Below are 27330 nucleotides of genomic sequence, written 5' to 3'. Positions count from 1 at the left end.
GTAGTAACTCCTTATTAGGAAGTTCATTCGTAAAACTGAAACTCTTAAAAGTAACCCAAAATCATTATTTATGCAGGCAGGGGTGGTGGTAAAATTCCAGAATTACTTTGTTTTTGGAGCTTGAGGTGTGTCTAAAATCTACACAACTGTGAGTTATCGGAAAATATACCAGATATGAATGAATCCTTGTGTGCATCTTTTCGGTCTGATCTCCAACAGATATCATTTGCATTTTATTAAAATTAGTTGATTAAACTGAATGACTCGTTTTTGATCTCTCACATCATGAACCTCAGTAAAGACGTACATTTGTCTTTAATACTATACAGTAAACAACAGTTTAAACTAGGAAATGTGGTCCTCAAATATGATGACCATGATCATTATAAAAATAATATACATGAATGGATCTCTCAACAGACATCTTTTCTTATCAGATATATCATCAAGGTATAATTTTCACTACATAAGAATACTTTCAATATATAATACGAAACAAAACTTCTGAAAACAGTGGTGCAAACTTGATCACTTTTCCATTGGTAGGGTGACCATATTTTAAATTGGGAAAACCAGGACAACCTGGAGCGGCGGGGTGGGGGATGGGGGGAGTCCATACATTTGCGCTTTGGCATGTTGTTGGGTTACAGGGCTGCTCGCACTGACGCGGCTCAGGGAGTACGTCGCACGCAGCGCAGTGCCCTAGTGCCCGTAAATTTAATGGTCCAATGAAGGAAATTTAAAAAAACAGGACATTTCCTCACTTTCTAAAAAAATCCCGGGACGCCCAGGACAGGACGTGAAATACGGACATGTCCCGGGAAATACGGACGTTTGGTCACCCTATCCATTGGAAAATGTACGTTCATTTTTGACTCCATTTTTTATTGATAAATTATTGGTGGACAACTTAAGGAAGATAATAGATGGTTTTCTACAAAGAAAACGGTCCAAAGCCAGCTGTTGAACACGCAGCCAGCTGACCAAATGAATCATACATTATACAAGGAGACTGAGGCTGATCAGCAGAGTGTTAGCTGGGCACAGATAGCCACTTAGCACTGTTTTTCTGCCAATGTTTAGCCCTTGGATAACAGGACGGCTCATTCATAGCTGCAAGTAATCATACCGTATGTTAACCTGGAAGTACAACTCTGCTCTCTCTTGTTTTTGACTGGCTTCATAGAAATGTCTCTGAATCCAACTGGACATACCCTTGGTGACAAAGTGGTGTGTCTGATATAAAACTATGTCCTCATGCTGTGGAGCATTTCTGAAATAGTGATGCATTGAAGGTTTTGGTAGGATCTACCTCCACCCATAAGTTAATAAGGCACTTAGCCCTTTGAGGACTTTGGAAACATTCTGACCAAAAAGTGAAAAAAGCCAGTCTCCCTGCTGCCTGGGCATCAAGAATGTAACAGGTTCAATATATACCATTTTGCTGAATTCTTGGTGGTCTAAGATTTTTACCAGAAAGAAAGATGGCCTTCTAGAAGTGGAACTTAAAAAAACATGATGTCTATAATTTCTCTCTTTATGTTCAAATGACTGGATGGAAAAAGTCTCCTTTCTGGAACTTATTTTAAAAATCTCCACATATTTTGGACAAATAGAAAGATTTTCAAGCATGATCTCAGAAACTCAGACACATTATAGCTGTTCTGAATGGCTGTGTAAGACTTGGTTGCTCTTATTAATAAAGTCCTGTGTGATTTATTTAGATTCCATTTTATACTGCTGACCCAACAAGCCAGTCCAATCCTCAAACATTTTTAAGTAATACTTCAGATTACATTTTACTTTGCAAGCTTGGGTGATCATCTACAAGCTATAAAATTAGCCACAACGAAGCAAATTAGTACTTGAATATATTTTCAGAAATGAATTAATTGAGTGGCTATACATGTATGAAATCCAAACTATAGCACATCTATTTAAACATAAGTGTCAATCTTCTTGTTTTAAAGAAAACAACCAAAGGAGAACTATCAAGTGAATAATCAATATATCATAAAACTATGCAGACCAGTAAAGTAGTACTGTATCAGTATCAGATTTATATCTGGGACATTCTTATTTACAATATATCAAATAAGACCATCAGATACCACATGAAATATTTAATTCACAACCATTCTGAACCAAAGTTGTATAGAAAAGAAAATATTAATTGTACTGCTCTACTGCTGTGAGTTATTGATAGGAAAAAGTTAGCATTTCTCTAAAAGCACTAGAGACATCATTAAGGCATAGGCAGTGTTAGGTTCTAGCCAGCTAGCAGAAGGCAGGCAAACTGCAAGACCAGTGAAATAGTGGGGTGTATAGGCAGGAAATAATAGTGAGCCAATCAGTGATGCTTGCTAGAGGAATCAGCTTGTTTGGTAATTGGCAGGGCTGGTAGCCTTAGAGAGGAAAGTCGGATGGGCAGATATTTTTACCCAATCACTGATGAGATGGGAGGGGGCTTCTGAGACTGATGTGTTCCTGATTGGAGAGCCCTGAGTGAGAGAGAGGGGATTCTGTGCAAACTCAAACATGACAATTCAGACAGCAGAACGAATACAGTGAACAGAGAGATCATCGGAGAAAGCAAATACTTTTCAGAGAGACAGAGAAAAACAAACAAAAACAATCATATGTACCAACAATGCTCATGGAGATGGAAAACAGCCGGAAGAGTAAAGGGGATCAGGGTGCATGAGAGTGCTAATAAATAACTGACAAATTCCACTAAGGCAGTCTACAAATTCCAACAAAGGTCCAACGTGATTTGGAATATGAACAAAATATATCTTCTAATGTGCAGAGAATGTTTCCATAATAACCAACAGCACTGCTTTCACTTGCTGATGTCGACATGAAGCATGGCTGACTCAAGTATTTTGGGTGGAGATAGCTTAACCCTTTGGAGTCTTGGGTCTAAATGGCCGTTTTGGTCTAATTTTGAATTTACCCTTATATTTTCACCATAAAAACTATTTACCTTACCTTGTTTGGTATCATTATTTTCAGAACATCCTAAACTTTGTGATTTTACAGTGTTTGTTTCATTTTGACAAAATTTATTATCACATTGGAGCAAAAAACACACACAGAAACATGACGTCATGCCCGCCACAGGGCGGGCGTCGACCTCAAAAGGTTAAAGGCAGAATGTACAGTAGAACCTGGGCACCAAGTAGAGCTAAGGCACATAAGAACAAAGGCACATAATCAGACACCAATGAATGTGTGCACATTTGTGCTTTCAGCCAAGAGGACGAGAGTTGTAGCGTAGAAGTGTTTTGACAAATCCCACCATCCCCCTTTAAAGATTACTGGGGTTTAAATTGTGGACAGGTGTTTCATGTGTTTGGCAAACCACTAAATTTAGTATTCTATATTGGATCAAGTCATAGCTGAACACTTTCCCATGCCATCATATTTGAGAACACTCAAGAAAAAAGATGGTCTGCTTTTTTGGCAGCACTTTTCTTATCAAACAGACCACCTTTTCCTGAGTGTTCTCAAATATGATGGCATGGCAAATTGTTCAGCTATGACTTGATCCAATTTAGAATACTAAATTTAGTGGTTTACCAACACCTGTCCACACTTTAAACCCCAGTAATCTTTAAAGGTGGATGGTGGGATTTGTCATGGATGAGACGATGGTATCACTCACCACACCCAAACCAAACAGAAATACCCACAACAGGCCATGCATGCCCACATCCAAGTAAAGGGAAAATCAGAGGTCAATTGGCCAAACATGCATGTTTTAGGATCCTGGGAGGAAGCTGGAGTCCCCAGTGAGAACCCATGCATCTACAGGGGAACATGAAAATTCCACTCACAAAGTCTCCAGTTGAGATTCCAAACCAGTACCTTCTTCTGGATCCATCAATGGTACACTCTTATAAAGACAGCTGGGTCATTATCAACCAAAATCCACAAAACGATGGACAAAACCAGCTTGTCGATCAGATCATTTGTGACCTTCAAGTTAAGTAGGTGGTGGAAGTCAAGCTGAAGTCTCAATGGGCCTAGATGACGGTAGGTACGTTAGCTTCCATCAGTTGCTGACATAATCCCATTTAATAATGAGAATCTTTACTTGAATCAAAATCCTCTTTGACAAAACATTTCCGTCATACTCCTGCAAAGACATGTCGCGCATTGAGCCGCCACTGGCTGTTCAGAACATAATTCATCAACAATGCCAGAGATATTTTGCATATGTAAGCTTTCAAAAATTAAGCCGGCATTGGCAAACCAAATGAGGAGAGCAAAGGTGTTCAGGAAGGTCCAAGAAGGAATTTCACAGTAAAGATACGTGATAAAAAGCTTCTGATCTTTAGGGTTAAATGAGTCTGAGGTTGATGAGTTCTATTATATTATACTATAGGCTATTAACCATCACTGCTTTGGGACAAAAAAGACAAAGACAAAAAAAAACTACCCTTGGCTTATGTCTAGTGATCTGTTGTATCTCAGTAGACTGCAGCCTGGCTTGTCCAGTCTGTGGAAAAGAAATGTTCGCCATTGCTACATCACACTCTTGAAGGCAGCTAATCCCGGTTAGTTGGCCAATACAGGGCAGTGGATGCATGTGTTGACATCTCAGAGGGTAAACAGCAACAGGCTGATTTCTACCCACAATGCCATCTGAGTCATTTCAAAAAACAGACTGAGGAAAGCTATTTTCATTTTGTGAAAGAGACTCAAAGCCGAAGTAGGTAATTTTTTTTGTTTATAAAAAAATATGGTTTTTTTTACATATTTATTAAAAAAAAACATCACTTTGTCCAGATAGTATAATAAGAGCCAGATAATCTGTCAAAATATAAAGCTACTCAACCTCCTCCCTGTGGCTCTACTGCCATCTGCAGAAATAAACTGCATGGTCAGAAACAACCAATCAGAGCCAGGAGGAGGATCTTAGTCAATAACTATAGTGTAGTGTTTCCCAACCCTGGTCCTCTAGGCACACTGCCCCACATGTTTTAGGTGTTTCTTTGCTTCAGTCCAGGTGATTTCAATTGACAGGTGTTTGCTGAACTGCAATCAGCTGAATCAAGCCGGGATAAAGCAAGGGAACATCTAAAACATGCAGGGCAGTGTGCCTTGAGGACCAGGGTTGGGAAACACTGCCCTACTGTACGCGCTGCTAACAGCCTCCCTCTAAATCTCTGCTAGGCTACAGCTCGTTCCCTACAGCTAGCATGACATGTAGGTTCAGGCTAGTTAGCATGGCCACCCATAAAGGCGGATAAATAGGTTTCCTTTAATGAGAAGTTGGTGTTCCACCATTAACACATTGAGCAGTGCGTACCTGAGGTGATTGACAGTGGTAAGTCCCTCCTCCTGGCTCTGATTGATTGTTTCAGTCAAGGAGCAGTGGATTTCTGCGGATGGCAGTAGAGCCACAGGCAGAAGAGCTTGATTTTTTTCTACAGATTGTCTCATATTACACTGTTATGGTGACAGTTTTAACAAATATGTAAAAAACATTTTTTCATAAAAGTTACATATTGGAAATTTAAAACGTTTTTTATCCAAGCTCACTTCCAGGCATTGCATGGAGAGGAAGCTGCACATCACACATTTGATGTGGATCATATGGAACCAACTTGTTTAATATGTGTAGCATAAACATATATCATACAGAATTAAAAGAAACATAATGTCTCTTTCAGATGAGAAAGCTTCACCCCTGGTCAGCAACAGTACAGTCAAATCATAGTCTCTCACTAGGTACTGAGCTTTTTACTGAGATGTATAAATGCAACTAAACCATTTTCAGAAACACAAGAGCAGATAGAGATAAGGAAGTTAAACCCAACACATAATTTGCTTTTACACCCTGATTCCCTTTACTGAAAAGAGAAAAAGAAATAGGATTAAAAAGAGGATGGATTTACAGAGCTTTTACATCAATAGCAACACCTGCAAACAAAGAGCAGCTGGAGGAGAATGCAACAATTCAGAAACATAAAAGAAAGCAATGAGATGAGTCATCAATTTGCTCAGTTTGTGCAGGACCAATAACCAGACAGCCTTTGTTTTTTTTGGTCTAGTTCACTCAGAGGATTCCAGCATCAGATTTAGCCATTTCAGTTGACCGTTATTTCAGAGCTGAAGCTGAAAACAGCCACAATCCCCTCCATAACCAGCCAGCCTGGTTATAGGTCACTGTGTAAAATGAATGTGTGGTTTAAGGCATACCCCGCCCTCTCCTTTAGTTTCATATCAGTAATGCCATCTTTGGAGACCAGTTTGTTAAAAACGAGAATCCCAATAACCATGTTAACCTGCCAAAGACAAGAGGCACAGGGTTAAAGCAGAATAAAGGCACTTTTATTGCTTCAGAACATGCAGCACCACTGTAGTGAGGATGATGATGGTGGTGGTGTCTATAACGTCGAGCATGCATAATGGCTCGCAGAACAGACTCTAGGTAAGCTCACTGCTGGCTCTGAATTCTAAAAACTGAAACACATCTTATTAAATTTGAGTCACAGGCATTACATTAAGCAAAACATGAGGAAAAAAAGAAATTAAAAACATATTTTAAAGATTAAATAAAATTCATTCTGAACAGGAAACAGAAAACAGAAATCATACATAAAATATGAGTGAAATCAAAGGTGCTGGGAGTGATGGTACATGGCTGATTAGATGAATTCTTATTTCAGATTTTATGTATATAAACATTTCTACATGTAATCAGACGATAGAGTGAGCCAGGCTTTCAGTATGACTGCAGAGCAACAGTCTGACAGGTTAAAAACAAACTGCTCCTCGTAGGAAGGAAGGGCCCACCAGTGGAGGAACTAAAACTATTCTGTTTATAGACGTCTGGTTTTGGTTGATCATGAGAGTTTAGAGGACCGTTAATATGTCAATTTACCACAACAGAATGTTGCTGGCTAAGCTGAGGCCAACCCTTTTCTCTGTGGAATAGCAACTGTGAGAAGAGAAGGAGCTTTTCTTGCTGAGCTATTCTTGATGTTTTTAGCTGGAACAGCTACAAACAGCCTTATTAAACATTTTTCACGGACACTTGCATTCACAGCAGTAAGATTAGAACTGAATTAACCTAATTTATAGATTTTCTTTTACAATGACTTGACCTTTATTTATTTATTTATTTATTTTTAAATTATGTCCCTTCATCATAAAACATCTGACACACCCTCAATGACTAAAGCAGGACAGAGCCACACGAATCGTTTAGAAGTTTGGTCTTATTATGGTGGAATTTGGTAAGAATGCAGGACAATGGTCACAATTTAGAACGGACTCCAGGGGACATAGATGGTGGCATCATAAGAGCTGGAATGGCTGCAACTGGACTAACCTTCACAACAGTGAGTGAAAGTCACCAGACACATACACTGAATAGCATTACCAACACTTGGAAGGTTTTATGGGATCGGAATTATAAATAGGAACACAAAAAATTGAAGAATATTGGAAGACTAATGAAAAATCTATAATTGCTCCACATACTACTAACAACTTTGATTAATTGAAAAAAGTGATATTTATGTTTTTACAACAATGGCAGAGGCATCCTCAGCAAGAAATTGTTAAAAATTATTTTTCTGAACTAAAAATGGCCTGGTATAAGACCTTAAAACGCTGGAAGTTGGTTTTAATTTTGGCTTAGTCTTTACTATGACTTTAACTTGTTAGAGATTTTTTGGTATTATCATTTTATTCTTACTTTAGTTCACATTCAGCCTATAGATCATTGTGATTTTCTGTTTAAAGTGTTCTCTTCCTTACGTGTGTATGGAGGTCACTACTGTCGGTTCAACTTTACGCACCTCCTAATTTAGTAACTACCTGTGAACAGTCGTATTTTGTTCTATTGACAGTACTGACCGAGATTTGAACCGGGCTCAGACCTTTGATCAGTTATCACATCTGGAACTGGGTTGTTAGATGTTTGGGTTAGAAGCTTTACGACCTCTGTTGTTTTCCTGACTGCCCCCTTGCCTGTTCTTCTTTGACAATAAAAACAGGAGTCCTTGTGAGAGCAGATCAGAACGCTCTGTGGATTGTTCGGAGGAAGAATTGGCAGAGCCTTCCCTTTTGCAAAAGCTCCACGTAAAATTCATATACGTTGTCTGTGGTTCTTTCTTTTATTTAGGTTCGAAAGGAAAATACCTATCAAACTGCTCAACCACAATTATGACATAATTATTTAAAAATGTAAATGTGCAAGTTAGGAACAAGCCCGGTACACTGTAACCTCATAACATTAAGCAACAAATAAAAAAACAATGGACAGAAAAGTAGCAACAAAAGTAAACCTGTCAAAATAAATCACAATTTACATATTACATACAGTATATTGTGAGAAATCACAAACATGTAGTCTTGATAGGCATCCAGGCCAAACAAAGAGGAACAGCTCAAGTATTTGCTGCTGATGTGTTCTAATGTGTCTAATGAGGCATCCTGTGTGTCTGGTGACCTTCACTCCACTCAACTGCCTCTGAAGAACATTCTTTACATGGCAGCTGTCCGTGTACCATTTATTCATTTAGAGCCATTCAAGTACAAAGGAACCCAAAGTGCTTATCTAAATTAACAAAACTCTTTAATAATAAAAATATATTATAAAAATGTTCCAGAATAATTTAAAACTGAAATTTAACTCCAAATCATTCTTCATTCTCTTTTTTTCAATCTCTCATCAGGGATCAGGCAAACAGTTCATTAGTTGGATTGTTTGATCAAAAGCTGGATTAAACAAAGTTTCTGATCTAAAGGAGAAAACAGTTTCTACACAGCTGGTTCCAGATCTGCAAGCTGTCTAACCTGGTTTGCTCTGACTATGGGTGTCTGAAGAGCTGAGGGTCTTCATGGTTCGTACTTGAAAAGCAGCTCAGAAACTAATTTAAGCTAAAGAATCAGTAGCAAAATCTTCTCAGGTAAAGCAAAAGAAAAAAAAATTCCCATGTCCCGAGGGGGATTCCGTACCACTGAGTCTACCTGAGGGATAAACTTAAGCCTAGCAGTTTTGAGAACATAAACAATCACTTATGTTCTTTCTTCATTAAGCTGAAGGACATTTTGACCAATACACTCACTGATATTACGGGCACACACTACAGCGTCTGTAGACAGTTAGGTGGACACACAGAGGTATAAAGTTGTGTGTTGTCAGCTTACACACAGTAATAGAGATAAAAGTATGTTCCAAGCTAGGACAGACCATAAAGGTGTTATATAAAAGTGCCCAGAGAATGGATTATTGAGGACCCTCACAATTAATTTTTGTCTGCCCTGGATTTATAACTGTCAAATGACACAAAGTATCATTCTGTCTTGCTGCTTTGATGTTCTGCTGTACTACCATTAAGGAATTGATTATGACAGGTTTTTCTTTATATCCTCTGAGGTTTTATACTTCAGGAACATTCTATAGATTTTTATTGACTGCTTATTCCATTTGAAAATGAAATCATATCATTTATAAAATATGTATTTGATGGGAAATGTTAAACTGTGCAGTCAGTCATATATGTCATGTTACTAAGAATAGTTAGCCTGGTCACTGAGCACATTTTCCCCAAAATGTTTTACAGCTGAGAAGTGTAACACTGTTAAGTTGCCTCCAACGTTAAATTTGAGTTCCAATTTTCAAAGCAGATGGGATGCAACATTAAATAGTTCTTTACTAAGTTAGTATGTTGTAACTACGGTAATATTATAAAGCTCTCCACTTTAATAGGGAGTCTTTTATTATACCTTGCAGTTAAGGATTGAGAGCAATACCTTAGGTTTCAGAAAAGAAGATTTTCATCAACCTATTTACACTTTACTCTACATGATCCCAGCATTTCCAAATTTTATAGAAGGATGCAAATACTTCTTTAGCTAAACAACAGAACTCTAATTCATGTTGGTTAGGAACATATCCATAGTAACCATCATTAAACCAAATGGTAAACTTTTTAAAAAAGCTAAGGCTCAGACATGTATCCAGACTTTATCATGAACAAACAAGTCTGACATGCATATGCATACATGCATTTAGTGCAAACAGGAAACAACAATAGCAGAAAATACTGAAATTAAAAGGGCAGATAAATAGAAAGGAAGAGTGAAGAAGTAAAGAAAGGCAATGACATGAAACAGTAAGGTTATAGAATGAAAAATGGGAAACATGGAAACTACAAGCAGCAAAGAAAGCAATTACTGAAATGTAGGATATTAAAACAAGAAAAGATGCGGGGTAAAACAAAAAACAAAAAAACGAGAGCGCAATGAGTAATTAAGCAAAGAAAGGAAGGGAGGGTAAGAAATAAAAGAGAGGAAACGTAATGGAGCAGGAAGCTGTAGAAGAAGAAAGAAAGACATAAAATCATGGAGACAGAGCAAAAGCAAAAGGAAATTAAGGAATGAGGTGCTTTGCAATGTCCCAGCTTATTTTTTCTGAGCATTACAATATTAACAAAGAGTTAAAAAAAATGATGAATTCCCCTCATTTCTTTAATTCCTATCTTCCAGAGAGTCAGACTTTCCTAAACTGGAATATTCTGAGTTGGTCTTGATCAAAGGTTTTCTAGAGTTTCAAATTCCTTCAGAGTTTTGCTTGGAAATATATAAACCTCTCTCTTGTTTATGCTAGTCCAGACCACCAACCTGATCATTTTCAAATTCATAGCTTATGTTTGTTACCAGTTAACTCTGGTCTATTCATCTCTTTCACTATTTACAATATATATTATTTTTTAAATATGGGATGTAATTTATACTTCAGAATTACAGACTCTTTAAATGTCACTATGATCTGTAATCCATTCATTTTGTTCTCGAACAAGCAAACCTTACTTAGCAGGACAGTAAGCCTTGTTTCATTTGGTCATTTTAAATGTTAGCTGGCTTTCCTTTTCCAACTGGAGTAATAAACTGAAACCAACTGCTTTTATATTTATGGTTGAAGGAATGCAAGTCTGTTTTTGACATATATTGGCTGCAGCTCCAGGTTAAAGGCTTCCTGTTGTCACTTGTACAGATTTGAATTAGCTTTCACAATTTGACCACATTGTGCAAAGCACAATGAACATTTATTTTTTTAGCATAGTTATAACTTGATTGTAACTTGATAATTCCTTGCCATTCTCTTTTAGTTGAGCTTTAGTTGTACGAAACAAATGTTTCTGTACAATAACCTGAGAAGAATATTTTTTGTACATTATTTAGCATCTTATTTCTGTGACCTGGAGCTGATGTTGGGAATGTATTATTTTATGAAATATTCAACCAGCAATTAGGTTTAATATTTCTGAATTCTCACAGTAAAGTTGTTAAAGACAAGTCAGTATAGACAAAACAGTCTGTCAAAAATTTCTGCCAAGATTTACCATCAGGACCGACCTACAAAATGATGACTGGTGCTTAGCCAGTAAGAAGCTGCCAAGTCATATATACTGGAGATCTAGTGGCCAAGACCATTTTTAAAGCTTGGAATCATTCTTATTTCCATTTTAATGAAGCATTTAAGGAAAGATTGTGTTAAAATCTCTGACCAATAGCTTGCTATGGTAACTTTGTGCAAAAACTTGCATCCAAACAAAATGCAGCATTCAGTTTCAAAGTGATAACGTATTACATGGCACTGACAATTGGTGGTGATGAACTTTGCTTTGATGCAGAAGCTTTGACACTCAAGAAACACATAAAAAGATAAGAAAAATACCAAGACTACAGCTGCAGCAGGTCCAACAAATGCATAGAGAAGGCCTCCTTCCAAAGACAGCCAGCAGCTTCCAGAGAGCAGCAGAAGATACGGAGGTGGAGAGAGACAGGTGATTGGAAAAAGTGATGTTTGGGTTGGTGAAAGATGAGAGGGGCAGAAACATGGAAGGTTGGAATGAAAGGGATGTTGGCATGACAAGAAGGATGGGAATAAAATATAGATGAAACAAAGGAAGAGAAAGGTTAATTATGCTGTAAACATAACCCTTGTCTCATGTGTAATAACCCAGCATTAATATATGTATAGAGGAGGAAGTTCACACCATTAACCCATAAGAAAACATGCTTACTAGTTTGGAGTTCCGTATCCTTTTGCCTTGGTGAATCCCACTGAGATGGCTACAACTAGCGCTGGGAGACCTGGGAGGAAACATAGGACTCGATGTTCACTCAGAGGATGTTAAACAGCCATGAAGAGCAGAACAAGAAGTAGGCAACAGTCGGAATCCCCACCCCAGCCGAGACACAAGAAGCGCTTCCGTATGATGCGGTTCCTGAGGCGACCGGTCACGGCCATGTATGACTGCCAGGCCTCAGTCAGAACCCAGCAGAATGACGACAGGAAGAAGAAATGAAGGAATGCTGCAATCAGGGTGCATAAAACCTGGAACAAGAAAGGGAGACATAACACACTGAACATGCCTGCTGGGTTGCAGGGGTAATATAATACGGCCTCTCATTAGGTTTAACCTTGTTCCTTGTTTGGGTCTGTCCGATGAGAATAAGGGCATTGGAGGAGATGATGGAGAGGCAGAAGTTAATGAGGATGACTGAGCGCTCTGATCGAATGTACCTGCAGGAAGCAGAAAAAGAAGGAACACTTAGATCCAAAATCTACAGCTCCAGTTTAAAGGTTTCTTTAAACGCTATTAATGATTGATGATGGTGTGCACTGAGTTCCAGCTGCCAGCTTATTGTGTCTCTTCAAGCATCTGAGTGCGTTGTTAACCTGGGAAATGAATACAAGTTGTTGGTCTTTCACTATAAAGGGCTGAACTGCAGGACCGTGCTGTAGGAACTATTAATCCCACAATGCATCAACCTACTTTCAAGAGTTTCGCATCATGCATGTGACATCATGTTAACAGGAAGCCATTCTGTCTCTTCTACAGCCGTCACTCACAAGGGTGACATCAGGGAGACATTGCATGCAAGCCTTGACCCTTGCTTATTCATAATTCTGCAGAAGGAATCTTTGAATTATGCATTCCCCAAAAGAGACATTGTGTCTGACTGCCTGAGGGAGAAGATACACAGCCATGCTCAGCTCCAGTCCAGAGCTGAGAAGTGAATATTTACTGACGCTGTGCCAGCGGAACCTACACCCTGCAGCTTGATGACCGCTTGAGACCAGAGCAGAGGTGTTCCAAACTAGCATGTGCAAGCCACACATACAAACTGCAAACTGTTAGCCGAGCTGCTAACTTTACCCTGGTTTTCCCCACCAGCACTGCTATTAAAGAAATCACCCTCTGACCACAGAGCTAGGCTTCCATCGTTTATCAGATATTTCTTGATTTTTAAGGATTATTCAGGTAGCTAAATGGTGTATCTAATAATGTTTCCAGTGAGAGCATTATTTTACTTAACGATTATTTTACCAGGATATAAAATCTCTTTTTAGAGGGAGAGATATAAATTTGATATTATAATTGTCTATGTATTATTACAAGTTGTAGTTATTATAAAATTTTAATGTGCAGTTTCAAAAAATGGTTTAATAAAACAAAATAAAAGCATTTACATGTGATGGGACGTTTCAACTTGTTGAGTCCCTGATCTGGTATTAACACTTGCATCAATAACAGCAGCGTTGTTTTTTCTTTGCAAGCATTAACTTACTTCCACACAGACACGTAGATGATGATGAGAAGCAGCAGTGTGAGCGAGGATACTCCACAGCCAACAATCAAGGTTACAGATGGGAGCTGCATCTTATCCATGTTCTTAAAGTAAGAGTAGAGAAGAGAAAAATGTAAAAAAGGGAAAATACAACATAATAAATCATAATAGCAAAGCAGTGGCTTCAGAGGTTTCCTGCTAGAAACCTGTTCCTTCCTGTGAACAGTCAGGGGTTGTGTCAGGAAGAGCACAAAACATCCGCCATCTCTGTGTGCCACAACTGAGGACGCTGGCGCTATGGCAGCAATGTGGAGGGAGGTGTCGACAGGACAACATTGATATAATAACCATAGTGTGTTTAGGGGATATTGTGAGAGAAAGGTTTAAATATCTGCAATCTTTTAGGTAGGCTTGTCAAAATAATTGACGTTTGGTAAACATACAAAACTTTCATATTTAGAGATTTGTGTTAAAACCAATTTAAACTGAAACGTTCCATCCTTCCACGTTGGCACACAATTTCAAACAGCTGTTCCTCAGACACAAAGAAACTCTGACCCTCGCCATCTTAAACTTTTTTTTAAAGGTTTTGTTGGCTCTAGTGACCTTTATTTGATAGTTAATTGACAGGACAGTGGGTAATGAAGGAAGGGAAAGAAATGGTCACCAGGCCGGGAATCGAATCGAAGATGTATTTGGACTGTTAGGTTGTTTTTATGCTATCAGTTAACAATGGTCTCAAAATGACAATATTATCATTTATATCAATAATTTCTGGGACAATTAATCGCCCAGCAAAATTTGTTATTGTGACTGGCCTAACCCCGGGCAACATAAAATAAACTGCTCTGTGGCACTTATTTACACACAACAGTGATGAAATGGAAAAGCTTGGTTTCTACTAGTGCCACATAAATGAAATCTCCCCGTTTCCCCTTAGATCCAGCAGAGAGGTGTGCAGTGCAGCAGGTTTCACCCCAAGGTTGCATGGGGGCTTGAGCAGAATTTGATTTAGGGGCCCCTCTTCCTGCTAAGAACATCAACACCACTAACAGAATTTCAATACTGATTTGGTGGAATCAGGGAGAGGGGCCCAAGTTTAATTGGCTAAGCTTAGAAGAAATCACTGTAGTTTTTCTTTTGGTATCACCCTGTAATTTTTACATGTGTATTGCATTTTGATTTATTTGCTGTTTATTTTTCTTTGGGAAGCCCTTTAAATAACCCTGTGGTTGAAATATGTTATACCAAGGAGACAAAGTAGAAGCAGAGCTGATCCTCAGTTGGTCAAAAAAAGACAGGACATGCAGATGGGACTGTGAACATTGTTATTAATGCTGTTGACAAAGAATTGATAATTTGGCTTCTTTGTAAAATGGTTTTCTCTATTTGTTAGGCTGTGTCCCATTTTATCACCAACAGTTGTTTTATGACTCATCTTACTTCGAACATTGATTTTTTACAAAGATTTATTGGCCACATTATGCTGTTTTTGTTTTTAACAAAAATTGAAGCTTGCCATTAGTAATGAGTAATTAGAGAGACGCTGAGTTTCTCTAATGAGACCTACAATCTGGCTCGTCTTCTGAACACTGGAACATTGGCTACTTCATTATGAGTACTGATGCATCAGTACTCTTAAACATACTCAGCTCCTATGAGGACATCTCACTCTACATTGGGTATTGATTTTTTCCCCCCAAATAGGATTGGACTAGGTTTATCACAATAAATGTTTTTGCTGAACAATAAATTGTTCCAGAAGTTATTGTCACAAGCAATATCATTATTGTTTTGAGACCATTTTCAAGCGCTAAAATGGTAATGGCATAAAAATGCAAGAACACATTCTTGTAGATCAATAAACCTTAATTTCTAATGAATGTTTAACACTGGAATTGGAAGACATCCAAAATAAACCCTAACCCAAACACAGAAACAACTACATCCATCCATTTTCTGTATACGCTTGTCCCTAGTGGGGTTGGGAGGGGTGCTGGTGCCTATCTCCAGCGAACGTTTCGGGCGAGAGGCGGGGTACACCCTGGACAGGTCGCCAGTCTGTCTCAGGAAACAATAACTATAATGAATTATGTAAACAAACTCTATAAACAAAATTGTCCTTTAAAAAAAGGGCTAGTTGAGATCAAAGCAGCAGATTGAAAACTTGTGTCATCCAGTTTTTGGTGGAAAGGGAGAAAGAAAAGAGAAAAATGATAAATGATACAAATGGACTTTTTGAGCTTGAATTAATCTAACATGCAATTAATTGATTTATTTCCACAGGCCTAGTTTGGAGTTAGGGATAGTTGGTTGAAAGTAAATTTTTCTACTGGATTATATGAGAGAAGAGCATGTCAGTTCACCATTAATAAAGTGATTTAAAACTCGGGTTGCATGATATTTTAAAAATATGTAACTGTGAATTCTGTGGTGAAAATTTCAATAAAGATTTTTGCGACTGTTATATTTTTACCATTACTCATTGTTCCCGTCACTCTGAGCTTTTGTATCTCAAGCCGCTAAATAAAAAGTTAGGTGAGAGCACGCCAAGCAGTCCTTTGTGATTGAAGGTTGTGGCACTGGCCACATTGTTGTGGCCACATTGCTCACATTGTTGTTGCAATGGTGGATTAAATGACGACAGCGATTCATTTAGTCCAACTTAACACCACAAAGACTGCTCAGTGAGCATATCACACTCTGCAACCTTAAAATAAAAATGACCAAGGGTTGCAACAGTGTCCACAAGTAATCACAAGAACCCAATCTGTAGCTGCTTATCTCTAATGTCGCGCTCTATCCCAGTGAGTAAAGTCAGGGTGAGGATGGGGCAACTGTAGTAATAAGATCTGCTGTTGTTCACAGGTGGAGGGTTGAAGGACGTGTGGGGACAGGGACAGGCAGGCAGCCATGCACCCCTGTGTCCACCACCACCCCGTCTAGCACGAGATCAGGAGATAATTGGCTGAGTTTATAGTATGCCTTGTATCTCAGTTTGATATGTGTGTGGTGGCCAACTTAATTAAATCATTCTGATTAATCTACATTGCAATGAGTTACTACTCTAAAAGCAAATGGGTGGAGGAAAGGTAGTGAGAGCAGTGGAATGGAAAGACGTCTGCAGAGACAGACACACTCTTAATTCTGCTCATCCAGCGCTGCCTGGCTGGTTGTCCAGAAGTAGGAGCATTAGCAACTACATTATTCTACAACAGCAGAGACAGGCAAATGTTTAAATGGATTATAATAAGGCATACACTGTGCTGCCAAAAGTATGTGCTCACCTTTCTAAATCACTGAATTCAGGTGTTCCAGGCGTTCCATGACCACAAAGGTATAAAACCCAGAACCTCTGCATGCATTCTCTACTGATATTTGTTATAGAACTAGTCAGTCTTAGGGGCTCAGAGAATTCTCACCTGGTACCATGACATGATGCCTAGGCCTGTCACAATAACAAATTTTGCTGAGTGATTAATTGTCTCAAAAATGATTGCGATAAACGATGATATTGTTTGAAGACCATTTTAAACTGATGTAATGGTAATGACATAATGCAAGCACATACTGCCAAAAATAAATACACTTTCTTTCCAGAAGAAATAAAGAGTTAAGAACACTTAACACTAGAACTGGTAAACAAACAAAACAACCAAAAACAAAAATAAAATGGACTCTCAGTCTCTGTTAACAAAAAAATGAATAAAAACTAAACATAAAACCAAAATGGAAATAATAACTACATTCAACCAACAGAGTACAGGTTATGAAGTCTGTATACTATATTGCCCTTCAATCATTAGATTTAGATAGAGAAGATGGGCATATCCAACCACCTGATGCAATAGTTCACTCCTCCCTTAAACTAAGGAAATAAGAAAGGGAGGGGTCAGTGGAGAGCACTAGAGTTGAGGCTTTTTTCATCCAGTGTCATCAATAGAAAGAGAACAAGGCAGGAAGAAATGATAAAGCTGATAAATTAAAATGAGGTTGATCATTTTCATTTATATGCGATTGATTTATTGTTTATCGCGACAGGCCTAAGCCACCTGTGCAATAAGTAAAAAAGAATGTCCTTACCACTATTTATGCTACAGCAAATAGGTCAGCAGATAGTGAGTAGAAGTCACTGCTCTTTCTGCAGAGTCAATATCTACATATCTCCAAATTGTATGTGGCCTTCAGATTAGCTCAAGAAGCTTGCATATAGAACTTTATTGAATGGGTTTAAATGGTTGAGCAGCAATCTGCAAAGCTTTGGACACTGTGCTCTAAAGCATACTACTGCTGGACTTCAGGGCAGTGGAGGCCTGTTCTCTAAAGTAATGAATCACACCTCTCTGGCAAACCAATGGACGGGTTTGGGTCTGGCACTTAAATTCCTAACTTTGTGGGAACAGTTTAGGGATAGTCCCTTCCTGTTCCAGCATTCGTGTATGGCAGTGCATAATTGTAATACTTATAAAGACAAAGATGAACTACTTTGATAAAGAAAGATTGGAATGGCCTTAACAGAAAACTGGCCTCCACCCAATAAAACACGTTTAGGCTATGTTAGAACCATGAACAACCCTTGCCTTATTGTTCCACATTAATGTCTAATGTCATAAATGCTCTCCTGTAAGAAACATATTTACTAGCTGACATCATATGGATTAAGAATGAAATGCCACTCAATTTCATGTGTACGTGAAGACAGAAAAGCAAATACTTTTAGCAATGTGGTGTATACTTTGAGATGAATAAGCTGCAATTAATGGTAGATTTGTTTTTTTTCAATACCTTTTAATCAATCTGATTAAGTCCAAGTTGTGAATTCTCAACTAACTTGTTCACATATTTCTTATTTGCCAGGCAACATGTACAAGAATATCAAATTCATAAGACAAAAACTGCACTGCACCACAATGAATTATGAGTAAATTACCACCTGAAAACTGTGCCAAGTCAACAGAATGCAATCACTGACAGAAAAAGTGAAGCACCGGCAAGGAACGGTCAGATTTGGGTGTTATTTGGTACACCATTCATGTAAATATGGTTTCATTTTAGGTTTGCATGAGGCTGAGTGAGTATGAAGAAGTGAGTGTGAAGCAGTCCAGCAGGAGCTATATTTGACATGTTATTAAAATCAGTTGAAACTGTGACCATTTTATAGTGAAATCAACTGGAGACCAGAGTTAGACGACTTTTAGCTTGAAAATGTGACAAATATGTTGCATTTGTGAAAAATGCAGCATATTTGTCACTTACTGCACTTGTCGTGCCACACTTGTGCGACAACGCTGTGACTGAAGTCTGCAATATAGTGATGTGACGTTCACAAATGAGACGTCCTTCTGAATCTTTATTATGAACAATAGTATTGAAGTCTCACTGAGAACCATTTCTTTTAATTTTTTTATCGCTCTGCGCACACTCCAATAACTATCATTATTCTATTTTATCAAAAATAGAATAATTTCTATTATTCTATCATAGAATAAATATATTTATTCAATGATTTATTCAATGATTGAATGTATTTATTTAATCATAGAATAGGTAAAATACAAGAACGTAAGATCATACAGAACATTCTGATTATTTTCGTCACCTGTCATGTTGGTAGACATTATAGCTCTGTGTGCTGCCTGGCTTCATGCAGCAGTAGGCAAGGTGAGAAAGTCATGATGCGCTCTTTCTGCTTGGTTACTTCTTGATTGTTGCTATTTGGTCAGTTTTTATAATTGAGCGTTGTTTACCATTACTACATTGCCTTAATTGCTATGCTTAATGGTGCAGACAGTGTTGGTTTCTGACATAGGCAATATTGCCATTATTGTCAATATGGGCAACCACCCAGGGCTTTCTCTTGTCAGGGGAGGCATGAAACCTCTGCGGATTGTGGCACAGATATATTATATTATACAGTATATTATATAGTATTTAATATCTAGGTGTTTTGTTGGAATGTGGATCTTTAAGATCAATTTGAGAAGCAATTTTAATCATTAAAATTTTATTGTATCATGTAGTTGTAACCAGGATAATTTTTCTATATTAGATGTAGTTTAGTTATTTTATTTTCCATTTTGTTAAATCTAATTTTATTTTGTTTTATTTAAAGATCTAATTTAAAAATCCTCCTTTGTTTTACTTTTTCGACACTAACCGGGCGAGAGCAGGGTTGTTCTCGCGAGGGTTTAACGTCATATGACAGCTGCACGTCAGTCCTAAATTGACAGCCACTGCTTATATTGCTGCTAAATCGCACCTTGGGTAGCAGACGCTGTGGGACTTTGACGTGCAGGTAGGCTTGGGTGTTGTTCCCAAAGCGGTTTTGCTTTTGAATGTCGATTATACATCAATCGTATACCTCTGTTAAATTACAGACATATGGTCGCTCATCTGAACGCTGAAACGATCTCTGTTTGTCAAAAGAGGAACTGGTAAGTGTTGCTCGGGAGCTAGAATGCTAGCGCTAGCCTCCCAGCCTGTGATTACACACCTACATAAAAACACATTTGGATTGAAATTGCATGTAATTATGTAGGCTCAGATTCGATTATTAAGAAATGCATGTACATGTACATTGATTGTCGGGCCTGTTTCCGCAGGCCAGGTGTATTCCAGATCCCACCCCTGCTCGGAGTAACTGAAGGATCTGGGACACATTAAGAATTGTCTGGTTGTTGTATACTGACCGGACTGGCGAGCTAACCATAGCGGATTCAGAAAGTCACCCATAATCTGAGGAAACATCTCCAAACCGGAAGGGAAATTCAACCAACCACTTCACAGCTGGAACTAAATGACTATTTTTGTTTTTTCCCTTCCGTCACCGACAGAGACTTCCTTGGTTTAAGGAACTGGACTTTAAAGCTGTGAAACAATTTGTATATATTGTAAATATAAATACACCTCACTGATTTTGCACTCTCCAGTTGTATGTGTCTTGCAATTTGCCACTACCTCCAGTAGACGAACCTGGAACCTAGTTTTTCACTTAGAGTGACGTTGATTTGGGTTTTTTAATAATCTTAAAATGTAACTCGGGTTACATAGTACAGAGCATTGGTTGTTGTCTTGACTCGGTCTCGACCTCCCTCAGTCTTGCTCTCAACTCGGCCTCGGACCCTAAAAGTTTTGGTCTTGTCTCAACTAAGACTTTCAAGACAAGTCTTTTGAAATTCGAAAGATTTGGTATCTCTGGCCTTAGTATTGACTTGATCTCGGGTTTGGTGGTCTTGACTACAACACTGACTTAAGATAAGATAAGTCTTTATTGTCATTGTCACAAGGACAACGAAATTCAAAGGGTGCCATCAGTCGGTGTACATGCCCAAAAACAAAAAATAACTGTCTCACAATTCACACACAACGCAAGAATCAACAAACAACTGGCAAAAAAAAAAAAAAAAAAAAAAAGAACAGCCACATTCTCACATACATCATTTATGATGATTAATGGTTGTTTTTGATTGAATTTAGTTTTGTTATTGCTATCGGGTAGAAACTGTCTCTGAGACGGTTGGTTCTTGTTCTGGTTGCTCTGTATCTTCTGCCTGAAGGCAGCAGTGTGAACAGAGAATGAGAAGTGTCCTTTGTGATGTGTTGTGCTTTTCTTAGACAGCGGTCACTGTGCAGGTCCTCCAGTGAGGGGAGAGGGCAGCCAATGATTTTTTGGGCTGTATTCACAACCCTTTGGAGAGCTTTCCTTTGAGCCGTAGTGCTGCTGTTATACCATACGCAGATACAGTAAGTCAGTATGCTCTCTATGGAGCACTTGTAGAAGGACACCAGCAGCTTCTCCTTGATGTTGTTCCTCCTGAGAACCCTCAGGAAGTTCAGTCTTTGCTGGGCCTTTTTTATCAGCTCGAAGGCCTCACATGGAACATGTGAGGCCCTGCTCAATGTGAACCCCCAGGAAACTATATCAACATTGATTTTGTAAACGGTACGATGGCCTGAAGCCCATAAACCTCAGCAAGTCCCATGTGTTTGTTGCTTTTACAATGTAAGCTAATTGGCTAAAAAGTTCCTCAGCAAACACCAGGAAACACCAGGTAGCAAATCTGAAGCAGCATAAGAGGCTTACACAGGCTCACTGAAAATAAAATGACATTTCTCAATCCTATTCCACCTGACCATCCATACAAATAATACTGGAAGGAATCTGTTTAGGGGCTTTAGCCACCAAGTGCAGGTCTTTTATTAATTGACACTGTAAACTGGACACAAGCAGAGACAATGAAGGTATAAAAAAACAACACACCACAAAATGAGAGAAAGAAAGTTAAAATAAAAGTAAAAGTAAAATAGTGTGATGAAAAAGAGTATGAGACTAAAAGGAGAACAAAAGCAACAGTTAGGACAGACTTTGGGGTGTTTGTCATGCTGGGGCAGTAGCAGTATAGCTGCAGACAGAGAGGCCAGGTTTACAAGCTACTATGTGTTGCAGCAAGAATTACTAGCATGGTGATTATGACTAGCTCACTATATAGCTAGCTGTGGGAGAAGGGGTAGAGGTATGAAACAGCCTGGTAGGTGCTTACTAACTTTATAATAGACTATTTCACTGCTCATCACTGGCAAGAATGTTTACATCACACATGTGAATATATATCTGCATTTCTGTAAAGGAGGACAGGTTACATTACAATTATTCACTTACAGTTCATGTTAATATGATACCATGCTAACAATGTGATGTTTATCCAAGGGCATGTCAACAAAAGTGACATGGAATGCCACATCCCTGTACAACTGAGGGATGACTACTAAATGCACAAATAAGTAAAAACAAAAAAGCCAAGTAAACTAGTGGGACTATCATATGGCCTCATTTTGACAGGCAAGCATTACTCAATTCTGGTGCTCCAGTGTGATGAACACGTATCCTTATTTAACCACTCAGCTGTAAAATTCCTCCAACAATTCATCACTCCCTATCTCTGTCAGCATGTCCTCTTAGCTCTGGTTCAGTTGGAGAGAAAACCCCACTGCTTTCATTTGTTCAAAATATCTCCCTGGTTTCACAGCTGACCATTACTTAAAATGATCAGCTATTGATATTTAACTTTGTTTAAAATATCCATTGATTAATATTGGATACATCTGTTCTCTAAATGCCTCTATCCAAACTGGATTTTATAGTTTATAGTATTTCTATTATAGAATAATTATTGGTGTAGCTACTTCATAAAGTGGCTTGAAGAGGTATTCATACTAGGGATGCTCCGATCAGGTTTTTTGCTGCTGATTCCAATACCGATCTCTGCCGATTGCCTGGAATGGCTGTTAATTTTTTGCATTAGGTATAAATGATACTATGTTATCTGGCAAAATGGAAAAATGATCTGGCAATAAATCCATCTAAACTATAGACATATTAATACATATCTAAAATCTTTTTTTTAAAGTTACATGCTACAGCTTAAGCAGATGTTCAGTGTGAGAGTTCACTGTCTCGTGGAGGTTGAGTGGCGTTCCGTCTGTGAAATATTACTACCAGTAGCGCGTAGTGATGGTTCAACAGGGAGAGCAGAACCAGCATCTTACACCACAGCTCGAAGACTTGAATTATTTTTGAAGTCTTCGAACTTCTCGAAGACTTGAAAAAGTCTTCTCAAGGTTATTTGTTTAGCTATCTGACCGTCACGCTCTTCCGGGTAAGAGTTGGTAGTTGTGGGCTGCTTTACCTGCTGATGCATTTTGACGTCTTTCACCCCTGAGGTAATTTTCCGCCGCAACACGCAAATGTCCCCATTCACTCTGAGCGTTATAGTTCCACACAATAGGATTTGTTGCCTCTTTCCTTCCTCAGTGTGAAGGAAAGAGGAGATCAGCTGAACATGCAGGCTGCAAAGTGACATAGGTGATCGGCAACTAGAGACAGTGATCGGGGATCACCGATCATACACACTTTTTCATGGAATTCGGCTGATTATGATCGGTGGCCGATCGATCGGCACACCTCTAATTCATACCCTTTGAACGTTCCTATATTTTGTCACATTGCAACGTACACGTACAAATGAAAATGTACGTGACTCAAAACAGTTTTTACAAATTAAAAACTGAAAAATGTGGTGTGCAAACGTATTCATACAACCCATTTTCCCTTTTTGAAGAAAACCAGACCTATACCCAATCCAGAATATATGGCCAGATATGAAAACTACTGTTCACAAACACTCTCCATCTAATTTGACTAAACTTGAGCTGATTTGCAAAGAAGAATGGGCAAACTTTCAGTCACTAAACATGCTAAGCTGGTAGAGACAAACCCTAAACACCAGCAGCTGGAATAGCAGGAAAAGGTACTTCCACAAAGTATTGACTCAGGAGGCCTGAATACGTTTGCACACCACACTTTTCAGTTTTTTATTTATAAAAATGTTTTGAACCATGTATAATTTTATTCCTATTTCACAATAGTATAACACTTGTGTTGGTCACATAAGAATTGAATAAAATATATTTATGTTTGTGGTTGTAATGTGACAAAATACGGAACAGTTCAAGGGGTATGAATACTTTTGCAAGCCACTGTATGTTACACTAGTTTAGCAGCAAAATAATCAGCTCTTATTAAGCAATACAATTCTAACTATGATACAGTAAAACAATTACTTTTAAAGGTTATAGCACAAGAGTCCTACACCAGCCCAAACCTATAACATGTTGATGATACGATTGTAAATCTGACCTGTTTTATAATTCATAACATTGGAAATCTAAACAAAAGTTTGGTACTGATATTGTATTAAAATTAGATTGTTAAATAATAGATAAAATCATGCAGATAGATGGCAAATGCTTCAAATTTGGACCACAGGTGGCAGCTTGGTTAAATGTTACCACTGGTAGAACTTTTAGTGGTACCATCTTGTGCATTTTACTCAAACCTAAGCAAACAAACAAACAAATCTAAAAATGGGAAATTACACTGATTCAGATTTAAGGGCACCTATAGGTTAATTAGTATCTGTCACCACCCGACTGGTGATGACAGATACTGCATCATCATGTTGAAGGCAGAGGGACATGACATGATATTCAGCTACAGAAACCAGAACTAAACATAGGCTTCATAAGTAGAACTTTAGGTTAAGGCAGTGGTTCCCAAAGTGAGGGGAGCACAGTGGCATTGCAGGGTGGGCATGGGAAGCAGTATGGATGAATGAGAAAAAAAAAACAGTGTTTCACTGTAAAGATGGTTTGTAGAGTGTTTTGTTGCAACCTGAAGTGTGAAATAAACTTCAGCGGAGTTTGAAAACAAAATATGTGTATAGGTTTATGTCTGGTTGAACGATGTGTGTGCCCAGTTGATTTTTCTTTTTTGGGGATTTTATTGTAATCCATAGGGCAGCCCAGAAAATCTTTGGGAACCACTGGGTTAATTAACCCCGGTTGTCTGAAACATGAGTGAGGTATCTCACTATGGGACACGCCCCCGGCACCTGCCCCCCTGAAGCTCTACTACAATACGCCAGTCCTGACTGGCCGGTAGAAGTGAGGTCGGCTCCAGGAGAAGGTACTTCCTCCCAGTATAAATGCATGACATCACGCAAGCAATCTTCAGTCTTTTTAACACACCTCTTCCTCGCTCCAGGCAAGGAGGGTGACCTGGTGAGATACCTCACTCATGTTTCAGAGAACTGGGGTTAATTCCTTAACCTAAAGTTCTCTTTCAACATTTGTTTCAGTATCTCACTATAGGATATGATGACTCCAGTATTGCCAGAGAAGCATAATTGAAGAAGAAAAGATGCATCCTGCAGTTATCCAAGTGTGGATCCCACGCCCAGAACTGTGTGAGTCAGAGTGAGTGCTGTGACATCCAGTCTATAGAGCCTAGTGAAAGTGTGAGGAGTTGCCCAGCTGGCAGCATCACATATGTCCTCCAAAGGTATACCCTGAAACAGTGCCCAGGATGAGGCCATGCCACGAGTGGAATGAGCTCGTAGACCTGCAGGGAGTGAAAGGCCTTTACTCTGATAGGCAATAGCAATATCTCCGACTATCCAATGGGAAAGGCATTGCTTCGTTAGGGGCTTGCCTTTATGTAGTGAAATGACACAAACACAAGGATTAAAAACCTTTGGTATATAAGCCGGATGGTATGTAATGGTATATAAGCCAGATGTGATATGATTCCTCTCAGTAAACTGCATGCAGGAGGGGTTTACTGAAAAAGCTCAACTAGCTTGGCAGAAACCAATGCAACTAACAAAGTTGTCTTAAATGAGAGCACTTTAAGCTCAACCTGTTCCAAAGGTTCGAAAGGTACATGTGACAAGGCATCAAGTACCATCGGTAAATCTCATAAGGAGTGAGGCTTTTGGACACTGGCCAGAGCCATCATGCACCCTTCATGAACTGGCACACCAGAGGATGTTGCCCCATTGTTTTGTCTCCAAAGGCAAGCTGGCAAGCTGAAATAGCTGCCAAGTATACTTTGACAGCGGAAAAAGCCAAGCCTAAAGGCTAAAGTTGCCTAAAGTTGGTGCCCAAAAATGTGGTTTTTGGACACCAACCCTCAAATGCCATTTTCCCTCATATGCGCTACATGTTGAGACTGCTCTTGCGCTCTGAATTGTGTCAGTGACGTTCTGGGGAAGCCTATTGGCTGCCAGATTCACCTTCTCACAGGCCAGGCCCACAGAGCCAGGTGCTTCGGATGAAGATAAAATATTTCTCCATGTACCTGTGTTGGGAAATCTCTGCAGAGAGGGAGCTGCCACGGCTCACCTTGAAGTGACTGGAAAATCTCTGCTAACCAGTGCTTACCCGGCCAGCGGGGAGCTACCAGGACAAGTGAACGTTTCCTCTCTCACACCCTGGTGAGGGTAGGAATAATCAGTTCTAGCGGTGGAAAAGCATACAGGAGAACTGGAGGCCACTGGTGTTCTAGGGCATCCAGCCCCGTCGAAGCGCCCTCCTCGATCAGGGAGAAAAATCTCGGACATTGAGTGTTCTCCTCTGATGCAAAGAGGTCTACCTCCGCCTGACCATACCACTGCCATATTTGGGTTACAACCCCGCTGTGGAGTCTCCACTCCTTGTAGCAGGGATTGCCTCTGGACAGGAGGTCGCCACCCCTGTTCATCACCCCTGGCAGAAGGCGTGAGCTGTCAGTCTGAGGCTATCAGTCTGTGTGCCAGCATGTGTAAATGATGTGAGCACAGGCCTCCCTGCCTATTGATGTATGCAACCACCATTGTATTGTCTGTTCTGACCAAAACATAGTGCCCTCTGATAAAAGGTAGAAAATGTCTCAGAGCGATGCTACCCACCGTTGAAACAGTTGAATGTGCAAACAGCCGAACGTAATGACCGACAGTGCTGACGCCATCAGACCAAGCAGTCTGTGGCACAGTCTAAATTTCACGAGTGCGCCTCTGCAAAAAACTGCCATACAAGCCTGGAAGGCTTTCAATCGTTCTGCTGAGAGGCATGCTCTGAACTTGTCTGAATTCAGGAATATCCCGATGAAGGTGATTGTTTGCACTGGGTGTAGGATACTCTTCTCCCAGTTGACTGTGAAACCCAGAGCCACCAGATGTGATATCAGCATCTCGGCATGCGCCATAAGTTCCCCCAGAGACTGAGCTGCAATCAGCCAGTCGTCTATATACATAGCATTACGTATTCCCTTTTTCCTCAGAGGTGCGACTGCAGCCATTTCACAAACACGCGTGGGCTTACCGTTAGAGGCCAAAGGGAAGTATGAGA

At 39.2% G+C, this 27330-nt stretch overlaps 1 protein-coding gene across 6 annotated transcripts in view; it reads right to left on the bottom strand.

Moving 5' to 3' along the window:
- The window catches only part of adgrb1 (adhesion G protein-coupled receptor B1), a 178795-nt gene that overhangs the window by 26285 nt on the left and 125180 nt on the right, over positions 1-27330 (bottom strand). For 5 of the 6 annotated variants that reach the window (XM_023330325.1, XM_023330322.1, XM_023330320.1 and 2 more), the window contains exons 19-24: positions 13606-13709; positions 12454-12556; positions 12217-12367; positions 12054-12123; positions 11705-11771; positions 6211-6296 (exon numbers count right to left, since the gene is read on the bottom strand). In XM_023330325.1, the coding sequence (XP_023186093.1) occupies positions 6211-6296; positions 11705-11771; positions 12054-12123; positions 12217-12367; positions 12454-12556; positions 13606-13709 (581 nt within the window). Of the gene's footprint in view, positions 1-2441; positions 2502-6210; positions 6297-11704; positions 11772-12053; positions 12124-12216; positions 12368-12453; positions 12557-13605; positions 13710-27330 lie in introns of all 6 variants that reach the window. The other variant, XM_023330323.1, reaches the window with a different exon arrangement.

Source organism: Xiphophorus maculatus, chromosome 3, assembly GCF_002775205.1.
Source record: "Xiphophorus maculatus strain JP 163 A chromosome 3, X_maculatus-5.0-male, whole genome shotgun sequence".
Taxonomy (NCBI): Eukaryota; Metazoa; Chordata; class Actinopteri; order Cyprinodontiformes; family Poeciliidae; genus Xiphophorus; species Xiphophorus maculatus.
This window is presented reverse-complemented; position numbering and strand designations above follow the sequence as displayed.